The sequence below is a fragment of the Puntigrus tetrazona genome, chromosome 23, assembly GCF_018831695.1.
Source record: "Puntigrus tetrazona isolate hp1 chromosome 23, ASM1883169v1, whole genome shotgun sequence".
Lineage (NCBI taxonomy): Eukaryota > Metazoa > Chordata > Actinopteri > Cypriniformes > Cyprinidae > Puntigrus > Puntigrus tetrazona.
Window position 1 is genome coordinate 11,995,307 of NC_056721.1, and position 23,361 is coordinate 12,018,667.

At 38.4% G+C, this 23,361-nt stretch overlaps 1 protein-coding gene across 2 annotated transcripts in view; it reads right to left on the reverse strand.

Moving 5' to 3' along the window:
* Nucleotides 1-663: 663 nt before the first annotated feature.
* Nucleotides 664-23,361, reverse strand: part of lamb2l (laminin, beta 2-like) — a 34,261-nt gene continuing 11,563 nt past the window's right edge. For both annotated transcript variants that reach the window (XM_043224186.1, XM_043224187.1), the window contains exons 3-35: nucleotides 20,020-20,189; nucleotides 17,414-17,549; nucleotides 17,153-17,226; nucleotides 16,851-17,039; nucleotides 16,665-16,728; nucleotides 15,640-15,842; nucleotides 15,428-15,548; nucleotides 15,146-15,334; nucleotides 14,879-15,058; nucleotides 14,003-14,115; nucleotides 13,823-13,902; nucleotides 13,393-13,549; nucleotides 12,181-12,321; nucleotides 11,928-12,089; nucleotides 11,502-11,623; nucleotides 10,005-10,125; nucleotides 8,697-8,889; nucleotides 8,394-8,537; nucleotides 8,032-8,263; nucleotides 7,092-7,255; nucleotides 6,799-7,023; nucleotides 6,504-6,718; nucleotides 5,819-5,915; nucleotides 5,366-5,738; nucleotides 4,937-5,121; nucleotides 4,054-4,301; nucleotides 3,757-3,972; nucleotides 3,531-3,675; nucleotides 2,625-2,832; nucleotides 2,393-2,534; nucleotides 2,098-2,274; nucleotides 1,847-2,006; nucleotides 664-1,738 (exon numbers count right to left, since the gene is read on the reverse strand). In XM_043224186.1, the coding sequence (XP_043080121.1) occupies nucleotides 1,602-1,738; nucleotides 1,847-2,006; nucleotides 2,098-2,274; nucleotides 2,393-2,534; nucleotides 2,625-2,832; nucleotides 3,531-3,675; nucleotides 3,757-3,972; nucleotides 4,054-4,301; nucleotides 4,937-5,121; nucleotides 5,366-5,738; nucleotides 5,819-5,915; nucleotides 6,504-6,718; nucleotides 6,799-7,023; nucleotides 7,092-7,255; nucleotides 8,032-8,263; nucleotides 8,394-8,537; nucleotides 8,697-8,889; nucleotides 10,005-10,125; nucleotides 11,502-11,623; nucleotides 11,928-12,089; nucleotides 12,181-12,321; nucleotides 13,393-13,549; nucleotides 13,823-13,902; nucleotides 14,003-14,115; nucleotides 14,879-15,058; nucleotides 15,146-15,334; nucleotides 15,428-15,548; nucleotides 15,640-15,842; nucleotides 16,665-16,728; nucleotides 16,851-17,039; nucleotides 17,153-17,226; nucleotides 17,414-17,549; nucleotides 20,020-20,189 (5,483 nt within the window). In that variant the 3' untranslated portion in view covers nucleotides 664-1,601. The remainder of the gene's footprint in view (nucleotides 1,739-1,846; nucleotides 2,007-2,097; nucleotides 2,275-2,392; nucleotides 2,535-2,624; nucleotides 2,833-3,530; nucleotides 3,676-3,756; nucleotides 3,973-4,053; nucleotides 4,302-4,936; nucleotides 5,122-5,365; nucleotides 5,739-5,818; nucleotides 5,916-6,503; nucleotides 6,719-6,798; nucleotides 7,024-7,091; nucleotides 7,256-8,031; nucleotides 8,264-8,393; nucleotides 8,538-8,696; nucleotides 8,890-10,004; nucleotides 10,126-11,501; nucleotides 11,624-11,927; nucleotides 12,090-12,180; nucleotides 12,322-13,392; nucleotides 13,550-13,822; nucleotides 13,903-14,002; nucleotides 14,116-14,878; nucleotides 15,059-15,145; nucleotides 15,335-15,427; nucleotides 15,549-15,639; nucleotides 15,843-16,664; nucleotides 16,729-16,850; nucleotides 17,040-17,152; nucleotides 17,227-17,413; nucleotides 17,550-20,019; nucleotides 20,190-23,361) is intronic.

The window sequence follows — 23,361 nt, forward strand, 5'->3', positions numbered from 1 at the left end:
CTCATAAAAATCAATCCACTATATAATGCCTGCGATATAATGAAATTTTATGAAATATAAACGTTTTGTCAGTACACAACACAAAGCCTGTCTCTAAACTAAACACCAGACAGCATGCTGACAAAACATAGGCCTGTCCGCCACTAAATATGTATTTATATGTCTATTCTCTGCGCTTGTAACAGTATACATTACTCAGGTGAATCAAACATAACATTTCTGATGAATTGTAAATTATAGTAGAGGACTATTGGGAGAAGACAGCCAAACATATGAGATAAAAAACAAATATGTAATTCGGTGGTATGATATGAATCAAAGTTCAGGGTCAGCTAAAGCCACTGATCCAAACGCAGACAGGATTACTCCACAGAAATGAACATGGTCTGCCTAATACTAACAGACACAGGAAGGATGATAGAGACGGAAAAGCCAAAGGCCACAATTTTAAAGGTGCAATATATACTGCTGAAACAAACCCGAGATTCAAAAACAAGCATTAGAACAATAAGCATGAGCAAAAATGAGGACTGATATAATGTTTTATTGTAATATGGCCCACTGTTGGACTTTTTCTGCATTCTCTATCGCCCCCTCATGCACTACAGATGAAATACTGAGGCTGTGTCTGCATTTAAATAAAACAAAACATTAACGTTTGAATTCCGTATCAAAGGTTTAATGTGTTTATATATGTCTTTTACACAACATTAATAATATGACGATAGGCACTTCTGTGTTTAGATGTAACTACGGTTCAGGAGTTCGGGGTCAGTAAGATTTTCTTTGAAAGAAGCTTCTGATGCCATCTTAAAGCTGCAAAGATGTATGGATTGGAAATATTATAAACAACATTACAATTTAAAATAACTATTTTGTATTTTTATATGAGATAATATTTAATGTGAATGAATTGAATTTTCAACCGCCCTTCAGGATTCTAATTCTAATTAAAATTCTAATAAATCCTTTTGTGACATTCTAAATGTCTTTAGTGTCACTTTAGTCAATTTAAAGCGGCCATGATGAATAAAAGTGTTCATTTCAGAAAAAATCGTACCGACCCCTAACCTTTGAACGGTAGTGTATGTTTTGGCCACTAGGTTATAACAGTTGGTCTGCATTTCATTTAGTACAGTGGTTCTCAAATTAAGGTCTGTTTGGAATAATGGCTCATTTAAAAGAAAAAAAAAACATTTAACATATACAACAGAATGAACCAATGCTGAAGTTAATCAAAATGCATCAAATTAATAAACTAATATTAAATTAATAACATAACTGATGTTGCTGTTAGGGGATGTAGACATCTGTGTCTAATAATTTGTGAAAATAAATTGAGAAAAAAAACGAGTAAAAAAAGACATCAAATAAGACTTTGGATATTAAATGGTCTACTTTTCAGCCCTCCGACACCTGAAGAATTAAGAGAAGAATTTAGCAGGACGACAACAAGACCTAGAACTTTACCAGATCATCATCAAATAACAATTAATTAGCAAAGCAGCTGATTCGTAATGGAATAACACATTTGGGTTGTAATGAAACAATACATGAATCAAGAAGATGAATTGAAGCTTGATTTCAGTTATGTACAGTTCCTACTGACAGTTGTTGTAGCCCATGACTTTTAATCGGATATATTCTCTGACTTCTGTAACATTTTTCTCCAGATCTGCCAATTCATCCCGCTGCTTCTGCATTTTCTGCTCATTCTTGTTGAATTTTCTCTCCAATTCTTCAAAGGAGGGTCACAGAAAAAAAAAGATGATGAGAAAATAGCCAAACATTGTTCATAGGTTAATCTGAGCATAAAATTTCAGTTTAATGCATATTGGACACATACTTCTGAGGGTTTCCATGCCTGTTGTGGCTTTCTTCAGCAGGTCCTCTGCTTCTTTCTTCATCTCTATGGCTTTCTGGCTGATGTTACCTTCTCCTGTCCCTCCCACAGAGTCCACCTTCTCTTTCAGCTTCTTATACAGATTCTCAGCATTTACCAGATCCTTTTAAACACAAATATGCATACAAATATTAAATGTTAATGGCAGAAGCTGTGAAATATATCTAGATGCGCACACACACACACACACACACCTCTTGAAGTCCTACAGCTTCTTGAGTAGCATTGTCAGACTGAGCTTTGGCATCTTTTGCCATCTCCCTGTTCAGCTCTGTTTTATTCTTCAATAAATCGACTCCATGTGACAAATTAGCCAGTCGCATCATCACATCCATGAGGTTGCCGTCTAATTGTAAGAGTTTGTTGTCAACCTGTTCAGGAAAGAGACAGAAGCAGATTAATTCAAATCTCAGACCATCATTCAATATCATTGTTGAAAACCATCATACTTTTCTTATGATAATGATAATAATAATAATAAAGGTTTACCGCAGTAGTGATGTTCTGGGCATTCTTGAGATTTTCTATGGCTGTGGTCATTTCCTTCTCAGCTTTTTTTATGGCATTCCGAGAGGTTTCAAGTGCTTCTTTAGTTTTATTGATACTATCGTTCACTCCTTCAGCGTGTGCCCTGCGCAAACACAAAATCACACACACACAACAAAATTGGCTATATGTGGATTTCCATGTAAAATGGTGATTAATGTTGTCTCTCGCATACTTTGCATCCTGAGCTCTCTTAAGCAGATCCTGGACTTTGGCCAGTTGCTCTGAGGTGTGATTGAAGACCCCTTCTACGTTGGTGAGGTTGGCGATGTTCGCTTTGATCTGCTCGACGATGTTGAGTATTACGGTCCTGTTGACTGGCAAGGAGATCGCCAAAACCTGCTGGGCCACTTTTTCAATGCTTTCTGGATCTGCTCCCTCCTCTGAATAAAGCAGTTTTAGTATTAATAAAGACTTTTTATTGTTTTTTTAAAAATGACAATTAATCATTATTTATAATATTATTATAATATTATATAATATTTAAAAATGTTAAAACAACAGTTCATGCTTAAATATAAATTTACTCACCCTTAGGTCAATAGTAACATTTTTATGATATATATATATTTTTTTTTTCTCAGAAAAAGCAACAGTATTGGATACATACTACCGTTGCCATATGGTTTTATGGACTACTGTCAGTAAGATTTAAAAAAAAATATATATTATTTTATTCAGTAAGGATGCATTAAAAAGTGAAGAACTATAACAAGAAATCTATATTAGAGTCCACACCAGAAGAAGATGCCATTTATTTATTTTAAGCGCAGACTCATCTGCGGTTTTAAATTCTTGAGCTCTTTAAAGCAGAATTGATTCTGTGTCAATATTTTTGATCATTCATATCATTAATTTTTAAATGATTCCAACTATATTGTTTCTATGTGCCTTTATCGTTACTGTTGTGGTGTGGACTCTATTCTTTTACACTGAGAATGGATTTTAGCACTAAATTGTTATCGTTCTAGGTGTGAACACGTCTTAAGTGTGAATAAATGTTTATTTTTGTCTGAACATCATTCCCTTGATGCCTCTGCATTTCAAAAACAACACCTAAAATGCAATCACAAGCACTTACCATTCAAAAAATCTCTAATCTTCTGAATGAAGTCTTTAAGCATCTTGTTGGAGTTCTCAAAGAGCTCTTTTTTGCTCTGGGCTTTATCAAGAGTGTCCTTGGCTTGAGTCTTCACAGTCTGGGTGAGTGTAGCGATGTCTCGGAGCTGAGAGTTAAGCAGAGATCATTCAGGCCCTTTATTAAATGCATGCATGTACTGCATGTGCTCAAACTGACAGCGGTTTACCTTTTTAGCAATGCTTTGTAGCTCCTCACTAGTAGCTGTCAGGTTCTTGTGAACATCATCAGCGTTGCCAAGGGCTTTCAACGAGGCACCGACAGTTCCATTACATCCTTTCCCTCCACACTTCAGCACACCATCGCTATCACGGCAGCCAGCTCCTCCACAGGGGCTATCTGGACAGCTACTGTTAGCACTAGCATTGCCATGGCCGCCACATACCTTAAAGCATAAGAAAAACAAGAATGAGTCACTGAGGCTCCCTTCCAGGTCTAAAGCCAAAGATTTGCCCAAAGTCTCTACCTTGCTGTTAAGGTGGTGGAGTTTTCGGTCAATCTCGTGAGTTTTTTCCTCCAGTTCAGACAAAGATTTATTGTTGGCGGTGACTGTTCGCATGAAGCTGTCCTTTCTTTCTTTCAGCAGGGCTTCGGTACGGTTACGTGTGACTTCAGACTGTTCCACGGGACTCATGGGTCCGTATACAGAGGAGTTACAGCGCTGCTCTGCATTCAACGAAATCTGGTAGTACTTGCGAACGTTTTCAAACTGCTCTGTAAAACAAAAATAACAAAAGACATTAACAGCTTAAACGCTTTTAAACAAAAATGTAGTGAATGTGAATGAAAAAGCATTTTTGGGGGGAAAAAAAGCTAAGGAATGGGTTTAAAATAGGAAAAATGTCATTTACAACCCATGAAATGCTTTTCTAATGCAACATATGTGACAGGAAAACAGGACACACAACAAAAAGGTTTTTATTGAGATTTTACACACAAAAAATAAGTCCTAAATGAGGACTTGAGAATGAGAATTTTATGAGAATAGGGTTATAATGGTTATAACAACAACACTGGTGAAGAATATCATTGGAATCAGTTTTAGAAAGGTTAATTTAATTAATAACCAGAATCAGAATTAATTTTCACACTTCAAAAAGCTTTTAAAGCAAACTGGCAGAGCGAGCTTGACAAATAGAGCATTATTATCTGCTGATTTTATAGTATAATATAGTTACCATTGATGGTGTGAACTAGTCTTAAAGGAACGTCATTTTAGAAAAGGAATGAATAAAGATTACAAACTAATTAAGTAATTGAGGTTTTTATTTTATTTTAGATGCTGAATTTAATAAATGCCATAATTTATTTTTTGTCTGAAAAGCAAAACTCAAAAACTACTACTTTACCTGCCAGTCCAGCAGTGAGGTAGCTCTCCAGCTGTCTGCGCAGTTGGTGAAGTGTATTGTTCAAATCTTTCAGTTCTTTCTCCAGGGCAGTTAGGTTTCGTTTCAGAGCATTGTCAATGTTTGCCGTCACGTTCAGATCACGACCCACACCCATCAGACGTCCATCAGTCAAAGCTATTTCCGCTCTAAAAATACATTCATTTAAATGGAGAACAAATACAATTATTTTCATGTAACATGCAACCAAAGTCCAAAGTGCCAATACAACTAACAATTCATGTCCGGGGGAATCATAAAGTAGCATTTGCAAAATAATGCATAGTTTAAACTGAACTTGAAGATTGATAACCTTTTGTAACCTTTGTTAATGCAAGTGTCACAAAGCTTTACTTGACATTTACAGTGCCGCCCACCGTGTGCAAGCTTTACCTCAAGTCGTCAATGGCCTGGCTCAGTATGTTATAGATTCTCTCTCGGTCTCCATTTCGAATCAGGTCTTGAATCTGTGCGAGCTTCTTCTCAAGTTCACGTATGCGGCTATCGCTGACTCTGGGCACCTCACCCTTTTCCAGGATCATTGCAATGTCATCCTTGATGTTGGTCAGATCTCGGCCGATCTGGCACAAGGCGTCGTCCCACAGCTGGAAGCAGGGATGGCAGGGAACGCACTTGGGGAAGTTTCCGGTAAAGCCACGGGCGCACTCGTCACAGCGCCGTCCTGAAGCCTCCTCCTTGCACACGCAAGCTCCTGTTTCGCGGTCGCACTGAGCCATCTCGGACCCCAGGGGGTGGCAGCTACACTCTGATCAGAGGGAGATAAAGAAATAATGATACGGCACAGAGCAGAAACAGGGGTAAGTCTGCAGTGTGTGCACTACTCACCCTCACACTGCACTCTGGGATCACCCCAGTGAAACGCCTCACATTCACTGCAGTGTCGCCCCCCAAAACCTGGCTGACAATGACACTGGCCACTGAACTACAAGTACACGGAGAGACAGAAGAAGAGATTCAGTAAGCCATGAAAACATAATCAATCCAAGACAAAAAAATGTATGAAAAAAGTTGAATTAGTTATGAATAAAAAATAAATCTGAAGCAATATCATTGGTAATGCAAGTCTAAAACGTCTACTACAACTGTTTAAGATGGTATATATGTAGGTATCTATATCAAAGTGATCATCCTTATCCCCATGTTAGTGTGGACTTTGAAGTGAGCAGAGCACGTGCGTGTAATTTAATTTCCACCCTGTCGCCTCTTCTTGTGAGGAGATAACAAAATAAGAATGTCAAAGAAACATGTCATTTATATAATTTCAAGGATAATAGCATTAAGTGTTTTGGCATGCTTATGCAATAAACACTTGCCAAGCATATTTCATCCCATATGGGGGTTTGAATTCCCCTGTTGTAATGTGCAGTCACGTGTGTTCATGTCATTTTACCTTGACCTATGCGTAAATTGTTACATGTTGTTTTATGTTGAGGTTTCAGTCTTGAAAGACTAACCCTGATAAAATACAGATGTAATGGTGAAGAAAGATCCTGTATGCCACAGTACATACCATGTTGCAGTGGGTGCTGAGGGCATTTGGTTGTGCACATTGGCAGGGTTCACATCCACAGTCCGAGCCAAAGTTCCAGTGGTTGGGAGAGCACTGGTCACAATTGTGGCCAATGATGTTTGGCTTGCAGGGGCACTGACCGGTCCGTTCATCACAGCGACACACTCCATCAGTACAGTAGCCTTTTGCAGTGCCTGCAGTTACACAAGTACAGCCTGCAAGGCGAGACAGAGTGCATAAGATTACAAAAGTGCATTAATTTATTCATTTTAAATAAAAAAATGCTTGTACTTACGCCTACAGTCCTGAGCGAGTGCGTTTCCGTAATAACCTGGTTTACACTCAGAACAAGAGTGGCCGTCTGTGTTATACAGGCACTTGAGGCATTGGCCGGTTCGTGGGTCACATGACTCTGGGTCCTGGGATTCAATGTTCCCGTTGCACTGGCACGGCCAGCACGTCCCGCCAGGCTGCTCAGGATCACCATAGTACCCAGGGGCGCAGCGGTCACAGCGAGGACCTGAGAGAGGACACTGTCAGTAAACCTGCTTGATGAGAATGAAGACTGATTTAGTGACACTATTTTACCTGCATATCCTACACCACACTGACAGAGGATCTGGTTGGAGGCATAGTCTGGCTGACAGGAAGCTCCATTGGAGTGTCCGCTGTCAGGGTGTCCTGGACATGGACAGGGGCGACAGTGCTCGCCCGAACCCAAGATTGGGTTACCATAGAAACCATTTACACACCTAAAGTAACAAAGCAAAAAATAATAAAAACACATATTTAGAGAATACTAGGTTTACTTTAAAATTATAGGACAGCTTATAAACACATGCATAGTTGCATATTACCACACATTAATTATTATTTATTAAACATAATATTTCATGCAGTATTTTGCTACATAAACATTTTTTGTTTATTCTTTACTTATTTTAATAGTCAGGAAGTCATATGCTCACCAAGGCTGCAATTATTTAATAAGACAAATACAGTAAACCGGTAATATTGTGAAATATTATTGCAATTTAAAATAACTATTATCTATTGGAATATGTTTAAAAATATAATTTATTACTGTGATGTTAAAGCTGAATTTTCAGCATTACCAATCTTCAGTGTTGCACAATCCTTCAAAAATCATTCTAATATGCTGATTTGCTTCTCACCATGATGCAAAAAAAAAATCAACACAACAATTTTTAGTTTAATTTAGCTTAAAAAGACACGGCAAAAAATGTAAAAGTCTTTACTGTAATTTTTGGTCAAGATAATGCATCCTTGGAAAATAAAAATCAACAAATCTTACACTGCCATTCAAACATTATCTAACATAAAAATATCTATATTTATTTATTGATGAATTTACTTTAATAATGTGTCATGTTTGATATACAGATTGTGACAGCTTCAGCCGCCTTTGCATGGGCGTGCATCACTTTGTGACATAAATCAGTGATCCAAATGTAATTTGTCAACATTGATTTAGTAAGTGTATTGACCACATTAAGCGGTCTCTCACCTCTCACACAGCTGTCCAGCTGTGTAATCTCTGCATTCATAGCAGGAACCGGTTTCATGGTCACAGCTCTCCGCGTGGCCGTTACACTGGCACTGTCTACAGTTTGGAAATCCCCACTGACCCGGCTGGCATTCAGAGCACTGGCGGCCAGTCGCGCCATGCTGGCACAGACACTGACCCGTCACGGGGTCACACTGGTGCCCTGCAGAGCCCTGGGAGTGGCAATCACATACTGTTGAAGGCAGAGAAAAGGGAGTGAGGGATAATGAGAAATGTGGCAAAAAAAAAGCAAACAAACGAAGGCAGCCCTAGCCCTATTTATGAAATACTGATTAAAATGTTTATTCTCCTCTGACTCTTACCGGTGCAGCCATATGGTCCAAATCCATACGTCCCCGGTGCACACTGATCACATTTACGGCCAATAACATTGGGCTTACATTGGCACTGACCTCCGACTTTGTCACACTCTGCACTCGTTGAACCCTGAGGGTCACACTGACATGCTGCAGATGCAAAAAGTTCAAACTATTATCAAGCCATTCGTAAGGATGCAAACAACAGAATGAGACGGATTTGAATGAAAAGAAAATTGACGTGAATGTTGTTCTGACAGGACACTGTGAAGGGGTCTTCAGCTTTGACCTCGTCGCTGTGTGACTCACCCAGGGCACCGTTGTGCATGATCGAGGAGATGCTGCAGATGAGTGTAGTGCACAGCTCGGCCAGCGCAGGCATCGGCACGGTCATAAAGGAATCCAAACACATGTACACCTCCATCTCCTGGCGTCGACGCTCATCTGGGGCTTCATCACCTTGGAAACCTGGGAGCTCATCATACCTGGGTATAAGCACAAGCTGTGGGGACGGAGAGAAAGAATAAGCATTTGACATTACTACATCAATGGAAACCTTAAAGGAACACTCCTCTTTTTTCTCCGACTCCCCTAGAGTTTTACCGTTTTTGAGCCATTCAGCCAATCCCCGGATCTGGCGATAACACATTTGAATGAATGGATTCAAAAACAGTAAAATTAAGTTTTTAACTCTGGAGGAGTTGGAGAATTAACTTTTTTTTTTTTTTTTTTTTTTTTTTTTTAAAGTGGAGTGTTCATTTAACAATTATGTAATTGCACCAGTAGAGGGCAGCGATTGCTTGAAATGTGGTTAAGAAGTTGCACCACATGCTTTCCTTGTTTTAAAAAAGGATAGTTGTGCACCAAAAATAATTTTGTTAATAATTACTAAATTTCATTAAACTATTACAGTTGAACCACTGAAATCAGATGGACCGGTCTGAAGCTAGGAGAATACTTTTTGTGTGCAAAAAAAAAAAAAATGGAAGAAATTGTTGAAAGAAGTAGTTATTTTTTTTTACTTCCACACAAAAAGTAATCCCATAGCACCACTATAGTTACATTAATCACATTATAATTGAACCACTGATGTTAATGATAAATAAAACCACTGATTTTAATGATGTCCTTACTACTTTTCTAAGCCTTGGACATCACTTTAATTAAATTCTGTATATTTTGCACTTTTAAAGTTTTTTATTTATTCTCAAAAGTTTATTCTTGAAATTTGTTGTGTGAACATAGATTTTATTCTGATTATTCTGAATGGTTCACCCAAAAATCTAAATTCATCTGTCATCTTTTACTCACCCTCAAGTATTTCCAAAGTATGTAACCAGGCTGTTTTAGGTCACCACTGACTTGCATAGTAGGGAAAAAATATTAATGTTGACCCAAAACCGCCTGGTTACCAATTTCTTCAAAATATTTTCCTTTGGTTTGGTAATGATGATAGAATTTAAATTTTTGGTTGAACTATTCCTTTAACTTTGCAAAAGAGAATTATCATTCAATGACATCAGAGGGGCCTTTTAGGACAACATTCTGACAGAATGTTTCTTTTTATTCCTTTAAACTTTTAATCACTGCTAATGGTAAATGATAGAAAGTCCTTACTGAGTCTATCAGGGTGAAGGCTGTAAGGTGTCGGTGAGACACGCCATGACGCTGGAAACGGATGGACACCACATACTGGTTGTTCGGCTCAAAGCAAAAGGGCCTTGGCATTTCAATGTACCTGTCAAGAGTTCCAAACCATTATTAACAATATTCGTTAACAGTCGAATCATGCATATTTCTGTCCCTTTACTCTGCAAATAAATTAAAAAATGTCTAAACATATAGAAAGAGGTCCAAAATCTTATGGGAAGTTTTAGAAGTTTTAAAAATATAAAACAAAAAAAAAAATTATGGCATAACAAAACACTGACATATTATCATAATCATTTTTTTTAAATTGAAATAAAAACACATTTTGAAGATGTACACGCTTCCATTCAAAAGTTTGTTTTAATGCTTATCCAAGACCAAAAGAAGACTCTTATTTACACATCACCAAAAATGTAATTATTTGATAAGAAAATACAGCAAAAACAGTAATATTGTGAAATATTATTCAAATAGATAAGTTATTTTAAATCTAAATATGTTTTAACATGTAATTTATTTCTATGATGGAATAGCTGAATTTTCAGGAACATCACTCTATTCTTCAGTGTCACATGACCTTTCAGAAATCCTAATAATATGCTGATTTGCTGCTCAATAAACATGTCTTGTTATTAACAATGTCGAAAGCAGCTGTGTTGTTTAACGTTGCTCAGAAAAAAAATGATCTTGAATCTTGAAATTATTCTTACTCACCTCAAACTTTTGAATGTATATCGCAGAAAGTAGATATGATTAGTATTTTTATTCACAATCTACCAGATTATTTCACCAGCTTTAATTGGGTGGAGCACATACAGCTGCTTCCTTTTCCTATGTTAACCACATTCATTGACTCAAATCCTTTCCAAATCCAATCCCTCCACCCTTATTTAGTTTCCCTCAGTTAGACAGCAGCTCTACCAGCCTGACGGTGTTTGTGTCTTATCTCCTGCCTGGGTTTTATTTCCCCATCAAAAGACTCAGACCGGTAATATATCCAGACTGAAGTTCCTGAACTCACCTGACTCTCTGTCTCCTTTCACTTTCTCTCATTTTTCCCCACTTTCCCACTCAGCCAGTATCTTATTTTTAAATTCTCGCACTGTTTGCTCAAAAGGATATGCAGCTTTTGACAGAGTCTAATTTGCTCCTGCATTCCCCGAGCCCTGGGACGAGGCCAAAAAATCAGATTAGAGTCAGATTACAATGGCACCCAAAAACTCACCCCTTGTAGGTAAATGATCAAAACAACTGCCATGGAACTCTGTTTCCCATGAAGTGAGGGTGGGCTAAACGAGCTTTAAAAAATAGTACTTTGTACATAATACGCAATAATACATAAGTCTACACTACACTGATTATGAATGGAGTGGAATATGAAAGTATAATTGCATCCAAAAACAAAGCATTCCTGATATGTCAGGTAAACACGGACACACACAGACATAAACACAATGATATTACCTCCTTTGGTGGGACATTGTGACTGTGTACATCTGCTCTGTGGGCAGCATGTTTCCACAGCGAAGACTTGTGGGTAAATCCAGGGACGTGACGCTCACTAGAGCCTCCCAGTCCTCTGTGGACTGCATGCAAACAAAACAGAAATGATTATTAATATCATTTGTTTTATATCAAAGATGAGATTTTAGGATATGTTTTTAAATAAATATACTTTAGGGGAAAAAAACTTGTATGTTTGTCTCAACTTTCTTTAATAAAAATACATTTACTTGAGAAAGAAAATGAGTAAAATACTAGGTAAATACTAAAATACCAAGCAAGGTTTAAGGAATGCCAGTTTAAACTGATGTTTGTGTTTAGAAACTGAGACGATCTACCAGCTAGTAATCAGCAATCATGTTCACTCAAGTGTTTCAGACCACACACCTCCGGCTCGTATCTGATCATAATGTTATATTCCATAGCGTAAGGGATGTTGCTAATGGTGAACTGGAGGCCAGCGCCGTCTTTAACCCGAGCGAAGCCCGGCCCGGTCCATGTGACCATCTGACCCGGTTGCCTCTCTCTATGCACTGTGCTTACGCTGGGCTGAAAACAGATTCATATTCATATTAAACTAGATACAGCAGTGTGGTGTAGCTGGCTGATGAAGGCGAAGGTGGAGTTATATGCGACTTACGGTCTGCTGCAGCTGTCGGATGCGTCTCAGTGCTGCCCTCTGTTGTTGGGCAATGTGCCGGCGATGGTGACGACGGTTTCTTCTCAGCTGATTGTTGAGATGCTGCACGCAGTCGGTCTCAGCCTGAGGCCTTGGGTTGCCCTAAAACACAAACATTCAAAACACATAATATATTCATGAGATTACATTTACTGTACAGTATATATTTCAGAGCATGGCTATGTTCAGATTAATCTTAATCTTCTAGTACGCAATGTGTATACTACTGTATGTATACAGCTACTCCATCATGATTTATATTCTGCACACAGTGCGCACATTTCAATGTAATGCAGTCTTTTTTAACAATCTCACCAACCCCACGTGTTTAACTTAGCATGACACCCATTCTGAAAAAAAGGTGAGTGAGGAGACAGACACAGAAAGTGTAAGAGAGACTGTGTGAACCAGACAGTGCTGGTGTGTGTTTATATGTGTGGTGGGCATTAATAACTCTCTCTGACAGGTTGGCATCTCTTCTGCTCTCTGATCTTATTCTGGGTCACTTCAGCTGTGGAGCATTCTGCAGTTTGTCTGCGTGTTTGTTTGTGCCACTGTGTGCCTGCACAAAAAGCACCGGCTGAGCTTTGAGGGGGTACAATGAACCATCCTGAGAAAACCTCATTCAATTATAAAACAAAAATTGCCATTGTGGAAATAATTTTTTTAACATTAATATATTTTTTATAGATTCATCTTAACTGGTGGAATAAAAAGAGACTAAAAGGAGAGAGGGAACACTGATTTATGAAAAAAGAATTTTAAACCAAAGCTCCCGAGTGTGACTATGATGGTATCAGCTCTGATTGTTTTGTCACACGGAGCAGGGGAAGTGAAGGTACCTGAGGGTCCAACTCACATGAATGTAAATGTTTACAGACTGAAAGATCCAGCTGAACCCAGAAATTGGGGAATTCTTTCACAGACATGCACACATTACTCTCTCAATCTATGTGCCTGATCCTGTTTCCGTGACCCATGATACCAGCATCACCCCCAAGAGCAGAACAGACACCTATTCATAACAACAGGAAGATTTATAGCAGTACCCTGATAATATGACATGAACTCTGCGTAGTTTAGGCTGCCAAAAGGAAAAATAATACATAGTTAAAATGCCAGTATTAGGTGGATTTTAGAAACGTGATCTCTGCGCAATTGAGCATTACTCACTGGAAGAGTAAGATCATCTGGGGAGTGACCTACAGCTTCCTCTGCTTCATACTTGTTAAAATCCAGAGAAGCACAGAAAAATGCAGGCTGCACTTCAGAACACTGTCGACCAATCAGATGAGGCCGGCAGTCACACTGACCATTGTCCATCCTGCATCTGAAGGTGAAAGACAAATATATATACACAAATGATGTCTAATAAATAATACATTCATAGAAAACTCATTATTTTCACCTTACAGTTGGGCACTTCCATTCGGTTCAATCCTCTACACAAATAAGAGTTCCTGATTTCAGAACCACCCCAGTCAAATCCCAAAAGAACTTTAATCTTGGCGCATCTAAGCTACAGTCAGATAGCATACACCTCCTTGTCGCTAATCAAGGGTAAATACACATTTAAACGCAATAACTGACTTCAGTAACTCACCTGTTGCTGGTTGCTCCACCAAAGTCACAGTCACAGGGTCTGCAACCAGCTAGATCATTACTGAGTCCCCAGTATTCATTCTGCACACAAACAAATATATACAGGCATTATCTGAATGTTCAATGTTTAAACTGCAAAATAAATCTGATGTTATTGTTTAAAGAGAGAGTGAAGTCGTACCAGGCACTGATTGCAGTAGCGGCCCGTTACGTATCTCTTACAGGAGCAGTCACCACTGATCTGGTCACAAGGAGCCCCGACCATAGTGATGCCACGGGGGTCACAGTTACATGCTGTCAATGACGTACAAATAAGCACAATAAATGATATGCACAGAGGCTCCTGAGTGAGCATTACATTGTATAGAGCCTAACATTTTTTAATTGTTTCAAATTTGGACAATTTAAAAAGTTAGTGGCATTTATAGTGAACGTGTTGAACAGTGTTGCCAGGTCCATGGTCCAAGTTTTCCTTTTAAAGTGTTACAAGCTGTTAGAGCCCTAAACCTGCAAAGACTCAAAAAAGTCTCAAAACCAAAGAGAAAAGTTATGACTTGTCCACACCCCCCTCAAATGCATAGTTTAAACACCCTCCCACTTTTCTACGTCAAGGAGTGGGTTTCATTTCATAACACTGCCCAAATGTTTACGTAAAGGAAAAAGGCGGACATATTATTCTTGCTGGATGCTGTGTTTCAATGTGAAAGTGAAACTCCTTTGCTTGTGTTAAAAACCAATGGTTAAATTGTATTTCAGAATGTGTTCATCGCATTTTATGGATACTTGATTCCTGAACCTGACAGAGCAGCATATAGTGGCTGGCTATGTGAAAAATAATGTTTTTTGAACCTCAAATCGCATAAACACATGGCATTACGCATGGCTTTTTAGCAATATCATATGACCCCTTTAAAACTGTTGCCATGAATTGTTTTTCACGTCTACACATTGAAGCGACACGATTTTTACCGGGAAGACCTGTTGAGAAAACCTGGCAACCCTGATGATGAACTTGACAAGAGCTGACATGACATCCAAAACACACACAATCACTTACGCTGACATCCTAGTGGATTGTCCAGACTGAGTCCGTAGTGTCCCTCTTTGCAGTAGTCGCAGCGCTGACCCCTGACGTTCCGCTTACAGCGACACTGTCCGCCAATCATACCCAGATCCAGATCGGTATGACTGTCACAAACTCCTCCCTCCACAGACCCCACCGGGTCACAGTCGCAAGCTGCACACAGACAGAATACAACATGAACAACAGTCAGGAGAAAACCATGCACAGAAAAGGGACTCCAGTGGAAAATGAACCACTTACGGATACATGCTGCCGGGTCTCTGATGTCCCGAGTTGGATCCTGATAGTAAAAATGTTTACAGGTCTCACAGTTGCGGCCCATGGTGTTGTGGAGACAGTTATCACACACACCTCCACTGATGTTTCCCGTAGCCAGATAAACAGCCATGTCAAAATGACACTGGTTGGAGTGACCGTTACAGTTGCATTCTGGGGAAAAAAATAAAATAAAATCACAAGTGAACACTTATTTGCTATTTGTATTTGTATTAAACTTCTATATGAATGTGTACAGTATCTTACCCCTGCATGTATGTGCGTTATCGGTCTCGGCGGGCCTCCAGGGTGCATCATGGTAGAAATCTTTACAGCGCTCGCAGTTTAATCCCACAGTGTTGTGCTTACACACACAGCGTCCATGAATCTGTCCAACCAAACAGATGGCATGTATTAACAATAACAAATGATCAACAATAATCAAGCCGTTATTTGAAATCAGTTTGACCGATACCCACCATGCCTGGATCCCTGGAGGTCACCCCTGGTACTGGTGCGCACTCTGAAGCGTGACCGTAGCAGAAGCAGCTCCCGCGCACAACCAGCTCATACAGAGCATAGTAATATTTCTGCAGCACATCCAGACGCCGGTCAAGCAAGTTATCACCCAACGTGTGCAGTTTAGTGAAGTTTATCCGAAGGTTAGTGATCCGCAACAAATCTGAGGGAAGATTGTTAAACTGTGTGATTGTATGCAGTGCTGTAGACACGGAATGAACACTCACTACAGTACATGTTGGACGTGGAAAGAAAAGTAAATCCAAAAATACACGTGTTTTAAAACTTTAATTACCCTCAGGCTATCCAAGATGTAAATGAGTTTGTTTCTACATTGGAAAACATTTGGAGAAACTTGCTTCTCTGCAGTGAATGGGTGCCGTCAGAGGCCAAACAGCTAAAAAAACATCACAATGATCTACAAGTAATCCACATGACTCCAGACCATCAATCAATGTCTTGTGAAGGGAAAAGCTGTGCGCTTGTAAGAAACAAATCTATCATTAAGACCTTAACTTCAAACAACTTTATCTATAACACTGTCGGGAGTTGGGAGCATCCAAAACTGTTCTAAACAAATAAGTGGGTCAAGTTTTAGGACTGAGGACAATAGGAGAATGGCTATTTCACAGGAAGAAGCATCCTCGTGGATTGTTCAGGATGATATTTTGGATAGAAGGGTCTTAATGTTAAATGGATAAGGATTGATTTTCCTTACAAACACAGAGCTTTTCACTTCACAAGACATGAATGGATTTTTGTTGATTATTGTGATGTATTTATCAGTGGACTCTGACGAATCACTGTATTCACTCTATTGGTGAGCAAGTGATGTAAAGGTACAATGATGAAGAAATTAACTCATTCACATCTTGGGTGGCCTGAGGGTGAGTAGTAATGCCATTTAGAAAATGAGAAATATATTTTAATAAAAAAAAAACAAACAAACAAAAAAAACACAACAGTTACATGATTTGTCACTAACCCTGAATGTCAAGGCTGTATGGGTCTTTGACATGGATCGCAGGATCAAGCACTTTGTAGATAACCTGAAATATAATATTAATACAATCATATAGTGGGACTGCGGGGGAATGCTGCATTCAAATGTAACAATAAAAAACAGATTAAAACATCTTTGTTAAATTAAAACATTAAAACACACACTCACTTCTCCTTCAGTAGACGGCTCAATGTCAGAGTAGCGCTCCTCACAGATAACCTCGTCAATGAAGCGCAGAGAGTGGGCGGGAATCCGGGAAAAAGTCTTGGTGCAGTTGTAGGCAAAGTAGCGATATGGCCTCCATGTCCGGCCAAAATCAGAAGAACGCTCAATTATCATAGCAGCAGGCCTAAATGTCTGTGGAGATCCAAACAGAAGGTTGAAGCTTTTGCACATTTACTGACATATACTTAACTATTATTGAAATATGTTATTGTGCTTATGTATATCCACCTATACTGTATACATACTTTGAATTTCATGATAAGATGGGTAAAATGGAACTCGGCCTCAAGATTCAGTCTAATACTGACATTCTCCTCTCCTGCACACGAAAAGAGACAAGATCATTATTTACAAGTATTCAAATTACACAGTCAATTGTTTTTGTTACAAATTTCATAGTGAATAAAAAGCTTATGTAAAATCAACATGACTTTCATAAATTTCAGGAATTTTTTTTTTTCCTATTTTATACATTCTTTTTGTCTGAAAACACAGTCCTCACACACCGTTTACAGACTGCCACCAGGTGAGTTCTCCTCTGCTGTCTCTCTGATAGATGACATTTTCTACCCTGTGGCTGTTGTCGTGACGATAGGCATCATAAGGCCTCCTAGAGTCACACTTAAAGCACTTGTTTAAATCCTGCACAGAAACATAAGAAAGAAACAGTGAGAAAAAATAAATGCACGTTCTGCAAAAGCACTCAGCAACAGCAGTGCAGTCTGACAGGAGCCTCTCCATGCCTTTTTTCAGGTACATTTACATTTACAACGACTTAAAGCAGCGTGGCTAGCGGTTCAGGTAGCTGCCAAGACATGCAAAAAAAATCCAAGCGATAGCCTGAGCAAAATATACCCTCCGAACGGGGGACAAGTTCCATGCCAACCTGGAAGCAGAGTAGGGGAAGGGAATGGGCCTTCTGGATTCAGGTCAGAACACGAGCGCTAGCGTGGACGGACGCCAGAGCACTTTGTCTCAGCCGAGCTGTTGTCATGAGCAACAAAACCTCCAGCAGTGGCCTGGCTAAAGCGACCGAGACACGTGTGTTTCCTCAGCTCCCTTGAAAAGGTCTCAGCGACAACCAGGGGAAGCTCATGAGTATCTATTTCAGATCTTCACAAGCTCTGCAGGACACTGATATCAGCACTTCTACAATATTGTGCTTACCACACACTAGACACATGCTTACTGGGGTAGTTTTGAGTGTGAGCTGCCAACAATAGGATTAGCAGTGATCAACTGGATTATGAACTACAGGAATGCTATGCTGGGGCCCTGCAAAAAACACACTTCTAATTCCTCTTGCGCGACTTAACAGCTCTGTGGATTCACACAGTTTAAGAGCATTGAGTAAAATAAGTGATAACAGAGAAAAAGAAAGCCACTTTCTAATATTTCTGGTGTCACAGTCTAGTTTAGGATACTTTTTTGATGCAAGAATACGTAAGGAATAGGATGTTCAAGATGGATATGTCTAAATAGTTATTTTTATGCTGAAAAGACACCACAATTAAATTATGTGATAGTGTCACTCAAATTAAGAAAGAAAACGTATTTATAAAATATTTATGGGGGTTTATTTTAAATATATATTTATATTTAAGTTAAGTTCTATTTAGGTTTAGGGAAAAAAGCATGCCATTGAAATAATATTTATTGTGAAAAGTCATTTACAAATAATTCTCAGTTGATCTGAAAATATTTCTTACACATACATGTTTATACATGCAGCATTATTAATTAACTTTTTTCTACTCCCATTAGAATAAAGTAAATGTTTCCATTACAAAAGCCAATTATTTTATTAAGCAAACAAGAAATCATCCATCCATCCTTATTCATCAATTTATTAATCCAGACTTATTTATCCATCCTTCCATCCCTCCATATCTATTAATCCTTATTCATCAATCCTCATTCATTCCTTTATTCGTTCATCCATCCATCCCAATCTCTCCATCCTTATTCATTCATTCATTCATTCATCCATTAATCTTAATTAATTACAGTAATTCATCCATCCTTATTAAGTCATATTCGTTCATTTCCTTCTTCATTCTCTCATTCATATTCATATAATGCAGGCAGCAACAAGTTTAAAAACCCCTGGCCTGTAGGATATTTAGATGATTGAAATGTTTAAATCTTATAATGCAAAAACGATGAGAGTAAATCTATGGATCAAGCATCACAATTACTACTGTGCATTTTGATAATAATAAATAACAGCACAATCAATTAAAACTATAATTTCCATTTGACACTCTTGACAGATATATTGCATCACAAACGGAAATATGGAGAAGTCTGCAGACACCGTACTGACAAACAAATTGTCAGGTCGCTGACAGGTAACACCTGCACCGACGACAAACGAGCATAACGCTCTCTGCTTCCAGGCTTGAACAGTTTGTCAGTTTTATGCACCCAAAATGCTTTAATGAGAGGATCATACACAGAGCCTAAAAGAACACTAGAGATTTTAAAGACATTCATGAAACATTAAACAGTCAATGAAAATACATTTTATGAGGGCAGAAAAGAGTGCTTTACAGACACCTGAAGGAAAAGGGAGGAGTAGTGATTCAGTATAAAAGAGGAAAAGCAAACAGAGGTAGATGAATACAAGATCTTTTAAATCACACACGTATCGAACAGAAAAGCCTAAGGCCGCGTATTTTATTTTTAGTGAAAGAGGTGTGGCATACACGGCAACACTTGTGCAAGACAGCAACGTGTACAGTATCTCATAGTCTAACAAGTGCGCAAGTGTACATGTGTGTGCAGGTTTTGTCATTTTTATGAAAATCTAAATTTGCCAAACAATAGAAGTCAATGGAAAATTCCTGGCATGACTAAAAACAATACAGTGATGTTTTGATGAATGATAAGTTTACATCACAAAGTTATTTCGCGTTTAAAAAAAAAAAAAAAAAAAACTTCTAAAGGGGCTGCGTGCACGAGCACATCTATCTTCATATGACAAATCATTTCCGTGAGCACAAGGCAAGGCCATACATGCAGGAGCGGAGAGCATGGTTTACACAGCATGAGATCATGTTTCTGCGTCTCTGTAAGAGAAAAAGCGGTTCAGGAGTAATGTTGGCTTTACCTGCAAATGACTGACAATGCAGTACTGCTCGGGCCCATCCAGGCCACAGGTGGAGGTGGCGGTCAGGTTAATAGCTCGGCCAATCAGGAGGTTTCCCGTTGCCGGGTAACAGCTGCCTTCCATGCAGCCGTGTGGGGAAGAGGGCAGCTCCTGAGCCACAACTGGAAGAACTTAAGAGGAAGTGTCTGTCATTAGATGTGTATTTAAAACCTTTGGACATTTTTCACTACAGTTTTCACTTAAGATGACCAAACATCCCACAGGTGGAATGCACCTTCTAAGGAAGTCATAGACATTAAAACACACGTAAGCGTTTTTCCTTATCAAACACCACACTTTTCTTTCCTCATGACAGCCAATGACTGGATGGCTCTGCATACAAGCAGCGCGGCTTCTGTTTGATGACCTCATGCGGCTCACGGTCCCACCCGGGCGGCGCAATCAAAGGCCGAGGGTTTAGTTTCTCATTCAGTCAGGAAAATAACTGGCTTTGTTCCACATGGTTACCTATGAATTTTGAAAGGTAAACACGATGCATTTTGAACCCTCCCTTTGCAGAGTTCATCACAGGGTTATCAGACATTGTCAGATCCAGATGTGTGGGAGGTCTCGCATGGATTTCAAACATTCATAGTTTGTGGAACTATCATTAGAGATGACTAGCATGTAACCGCACCCTCAAACTACACCAGCTCATAATGGGTTAGGATGTGGCAGGTGGAGAACGGCGATAATCACGTGACCGTACATTTCAATGCGTTTATCATCAGGGGCTCAGAGCCTTTTGGAAAACCAATGTCTTGGTCCATCTTTGGGCCCTTCGGAGCAAACTTTTTTAACACACCACTGACTCTGAATAATAATGTTATTTTCTCAAAACAGAACAATGTGACAATAAGCCATTGAAGAAACAAGAGTGGACACAGTGAAAGTAGAAGATGACTATGAGTGGATGGATATAAGTATATTTCAATATTATACATCCAGATAAAGCTCTTTTACTGTTAGAACAATATTGTATATTTTCTCTATATTAATATTTACCATCATTTAGCATTTAAAACGATCCATTTTATTTTGAAAAAACATTGAAATATTAATATCACACATTTATCAGTTTTCAGACATAACACAAATATAATTATTAACGTATCACAATGTTGGTGAATTTCTACAAATTATTGGGAGGATGTGTACCATTTGACTTTAAAACACAATACTATAAAATAGCACTGCACAGTATAGTCTAGTGTTTTTCACAATACACATAGTTTGAAAGTAGCTTTACAGAAAATCACGATGTTAGTGTTTATAATAACTTAATATCCTTATTACAGTCATATTTAGCAGATTAGAGCTGGGTGGTAATATTGTTTAAACTTTGTTTGATGAAACAAGCTAGAGATAATAGGTTTAGATTATGCAACTATATAAATAATCAAGATTTGCTGTTTTGCTTCATGCTTACTGTGTGTAGGCAGGTAAAGTTTTATTGATCTGTTTGTGTGTGTGTATATATATATATATATATATATCTCTGGGCAATACTTTAATATATAATCAGTAAATCATTCAACACAAGTGTGCAGATACGCCTACAAAGTTCATAACTATATCGAAACCTGACTCCTTCTCAGTAAAAAAAAAAAAAAGGAAAACAAGCACCATAAATTCTATTTGATTGCGTCAAGGTGCTAAACAGCGTGTGAGGGCATTGAAAGGCTTTATGGTTAACTCACGTACTGTAAAATTCCACATCAGTGAAGAAATAAAGGTCTTGATCTTGAACGTGCGTCCGCACACATCCGACTCTCCCTGGGTAAACGGTCATGCTATATGCATGTATGCTAAACATCTGAAAACCTCCAGGACCTCCATACAATTTTTATATTTACAAATAAAACTATAATCAAATGTTTAATAAATAGTTCTATAAAAACGCATTATACACATATAATCTAAAACTAAACTAAACGCATACACTATTATTGTAGTTTTAAATACATTTCTTTACAGATCTATCATAAGCTCTGATAGCATAATCAATGGAGCTTACAATTACTTCTCTCTAGGGAACGTTGACCTCTATGCATGTTTGTTTATTATATTTGTGAGAGCTGGGGATTCCCTTGACAAAAATAAATATCTAGGAATACCTTTCGATCACAATCTCGTTAGTTTTTCTAAGTAGATGGGGGTATTTCAAAGGCAATCTGTTGAAAGATCTAATTACAGGACAGGCGTCTGAGGAACTTTCATAAGCACAGAGTGCGCTTTAAAGGCCACACGCACCAGAAAATACCATTTCTCCACAAAGACTTTTTTGCCATACAAGAGCTGACACTGGTGCATCCCTCCTAACAGATTCCCCGGGGTAAAGGATGCATTTAACACTTTTTCTTCATGACTTCTCGTGTTCTGACTAGCAAGGGCAAAAATTTGAATGTAAGAGTGTGTGTTTGTGGATTTGAGTGGTAGGCAAGAGTAGGTTTTGACTGTTCAGTCATAGTCTGTCATTGAGCCTGCACGCATTCTTTTTCTCCTTTAAAGTGTCAACACAAATGTGGAAAAGATTGACAAAAGGTAAGAAATAAATAGGCATCACCTATAGAAAAAACATGTAGTGGATTATTTCCTCTTAAATCTTTCTGTAGATCAATTACTTATTAAGAATGAACAAATACATAAAAAAAAAACTGCGGCCATATTGGAGAAAATAAAAGTTTTACATTTTGTAACCACAAAGTAATTTTATAAAGTGAATAGATACATATTATTTATACATAAACTAGTCAACATTTGAAGCGGATCAAAACCTTTCAACAAAGTTCTCCTAAAATCTAAAACCAAAATGCATTCTTGTCTTTGGAAAATTTTGATGAACTTTTTTGATCCGCTTCAAATGTTGACAGCTGTATTTACACAACAGTTCTTTCTGGTTCTTGTATCTGATTGGCTGTGAGCCCTTTCCAGCAGCGTTAGAGTGATAGCAGAACTGTTTATATCAATGCGCTTGCAGTATTTCACACAGTGTCATGGTGGATGCTCAAACACACTTTATTTTTATAAATAAGATTGTTTTTGTGTCGCAGAATGTAGCTCTTAAGGTGAGAAAGTAGTTAAATTTGCAGTTTGTTAATAAAGATATCATCTGTTTAAAAATTGCTTTGAGGTTTTCAGAAATGTGAGCTCCAGGGAATCAGCGGTCATCATGTACCCACCCAGAGCAACCTTACCTTGGCCAGATCTTCTGGAATTCACCACTGGCTCTTGTCTCTTTAGCGATTAAACATGAAATATAAAATACATTTTGGGTAATTTAAGAGCCAGTCTGTTCTCATT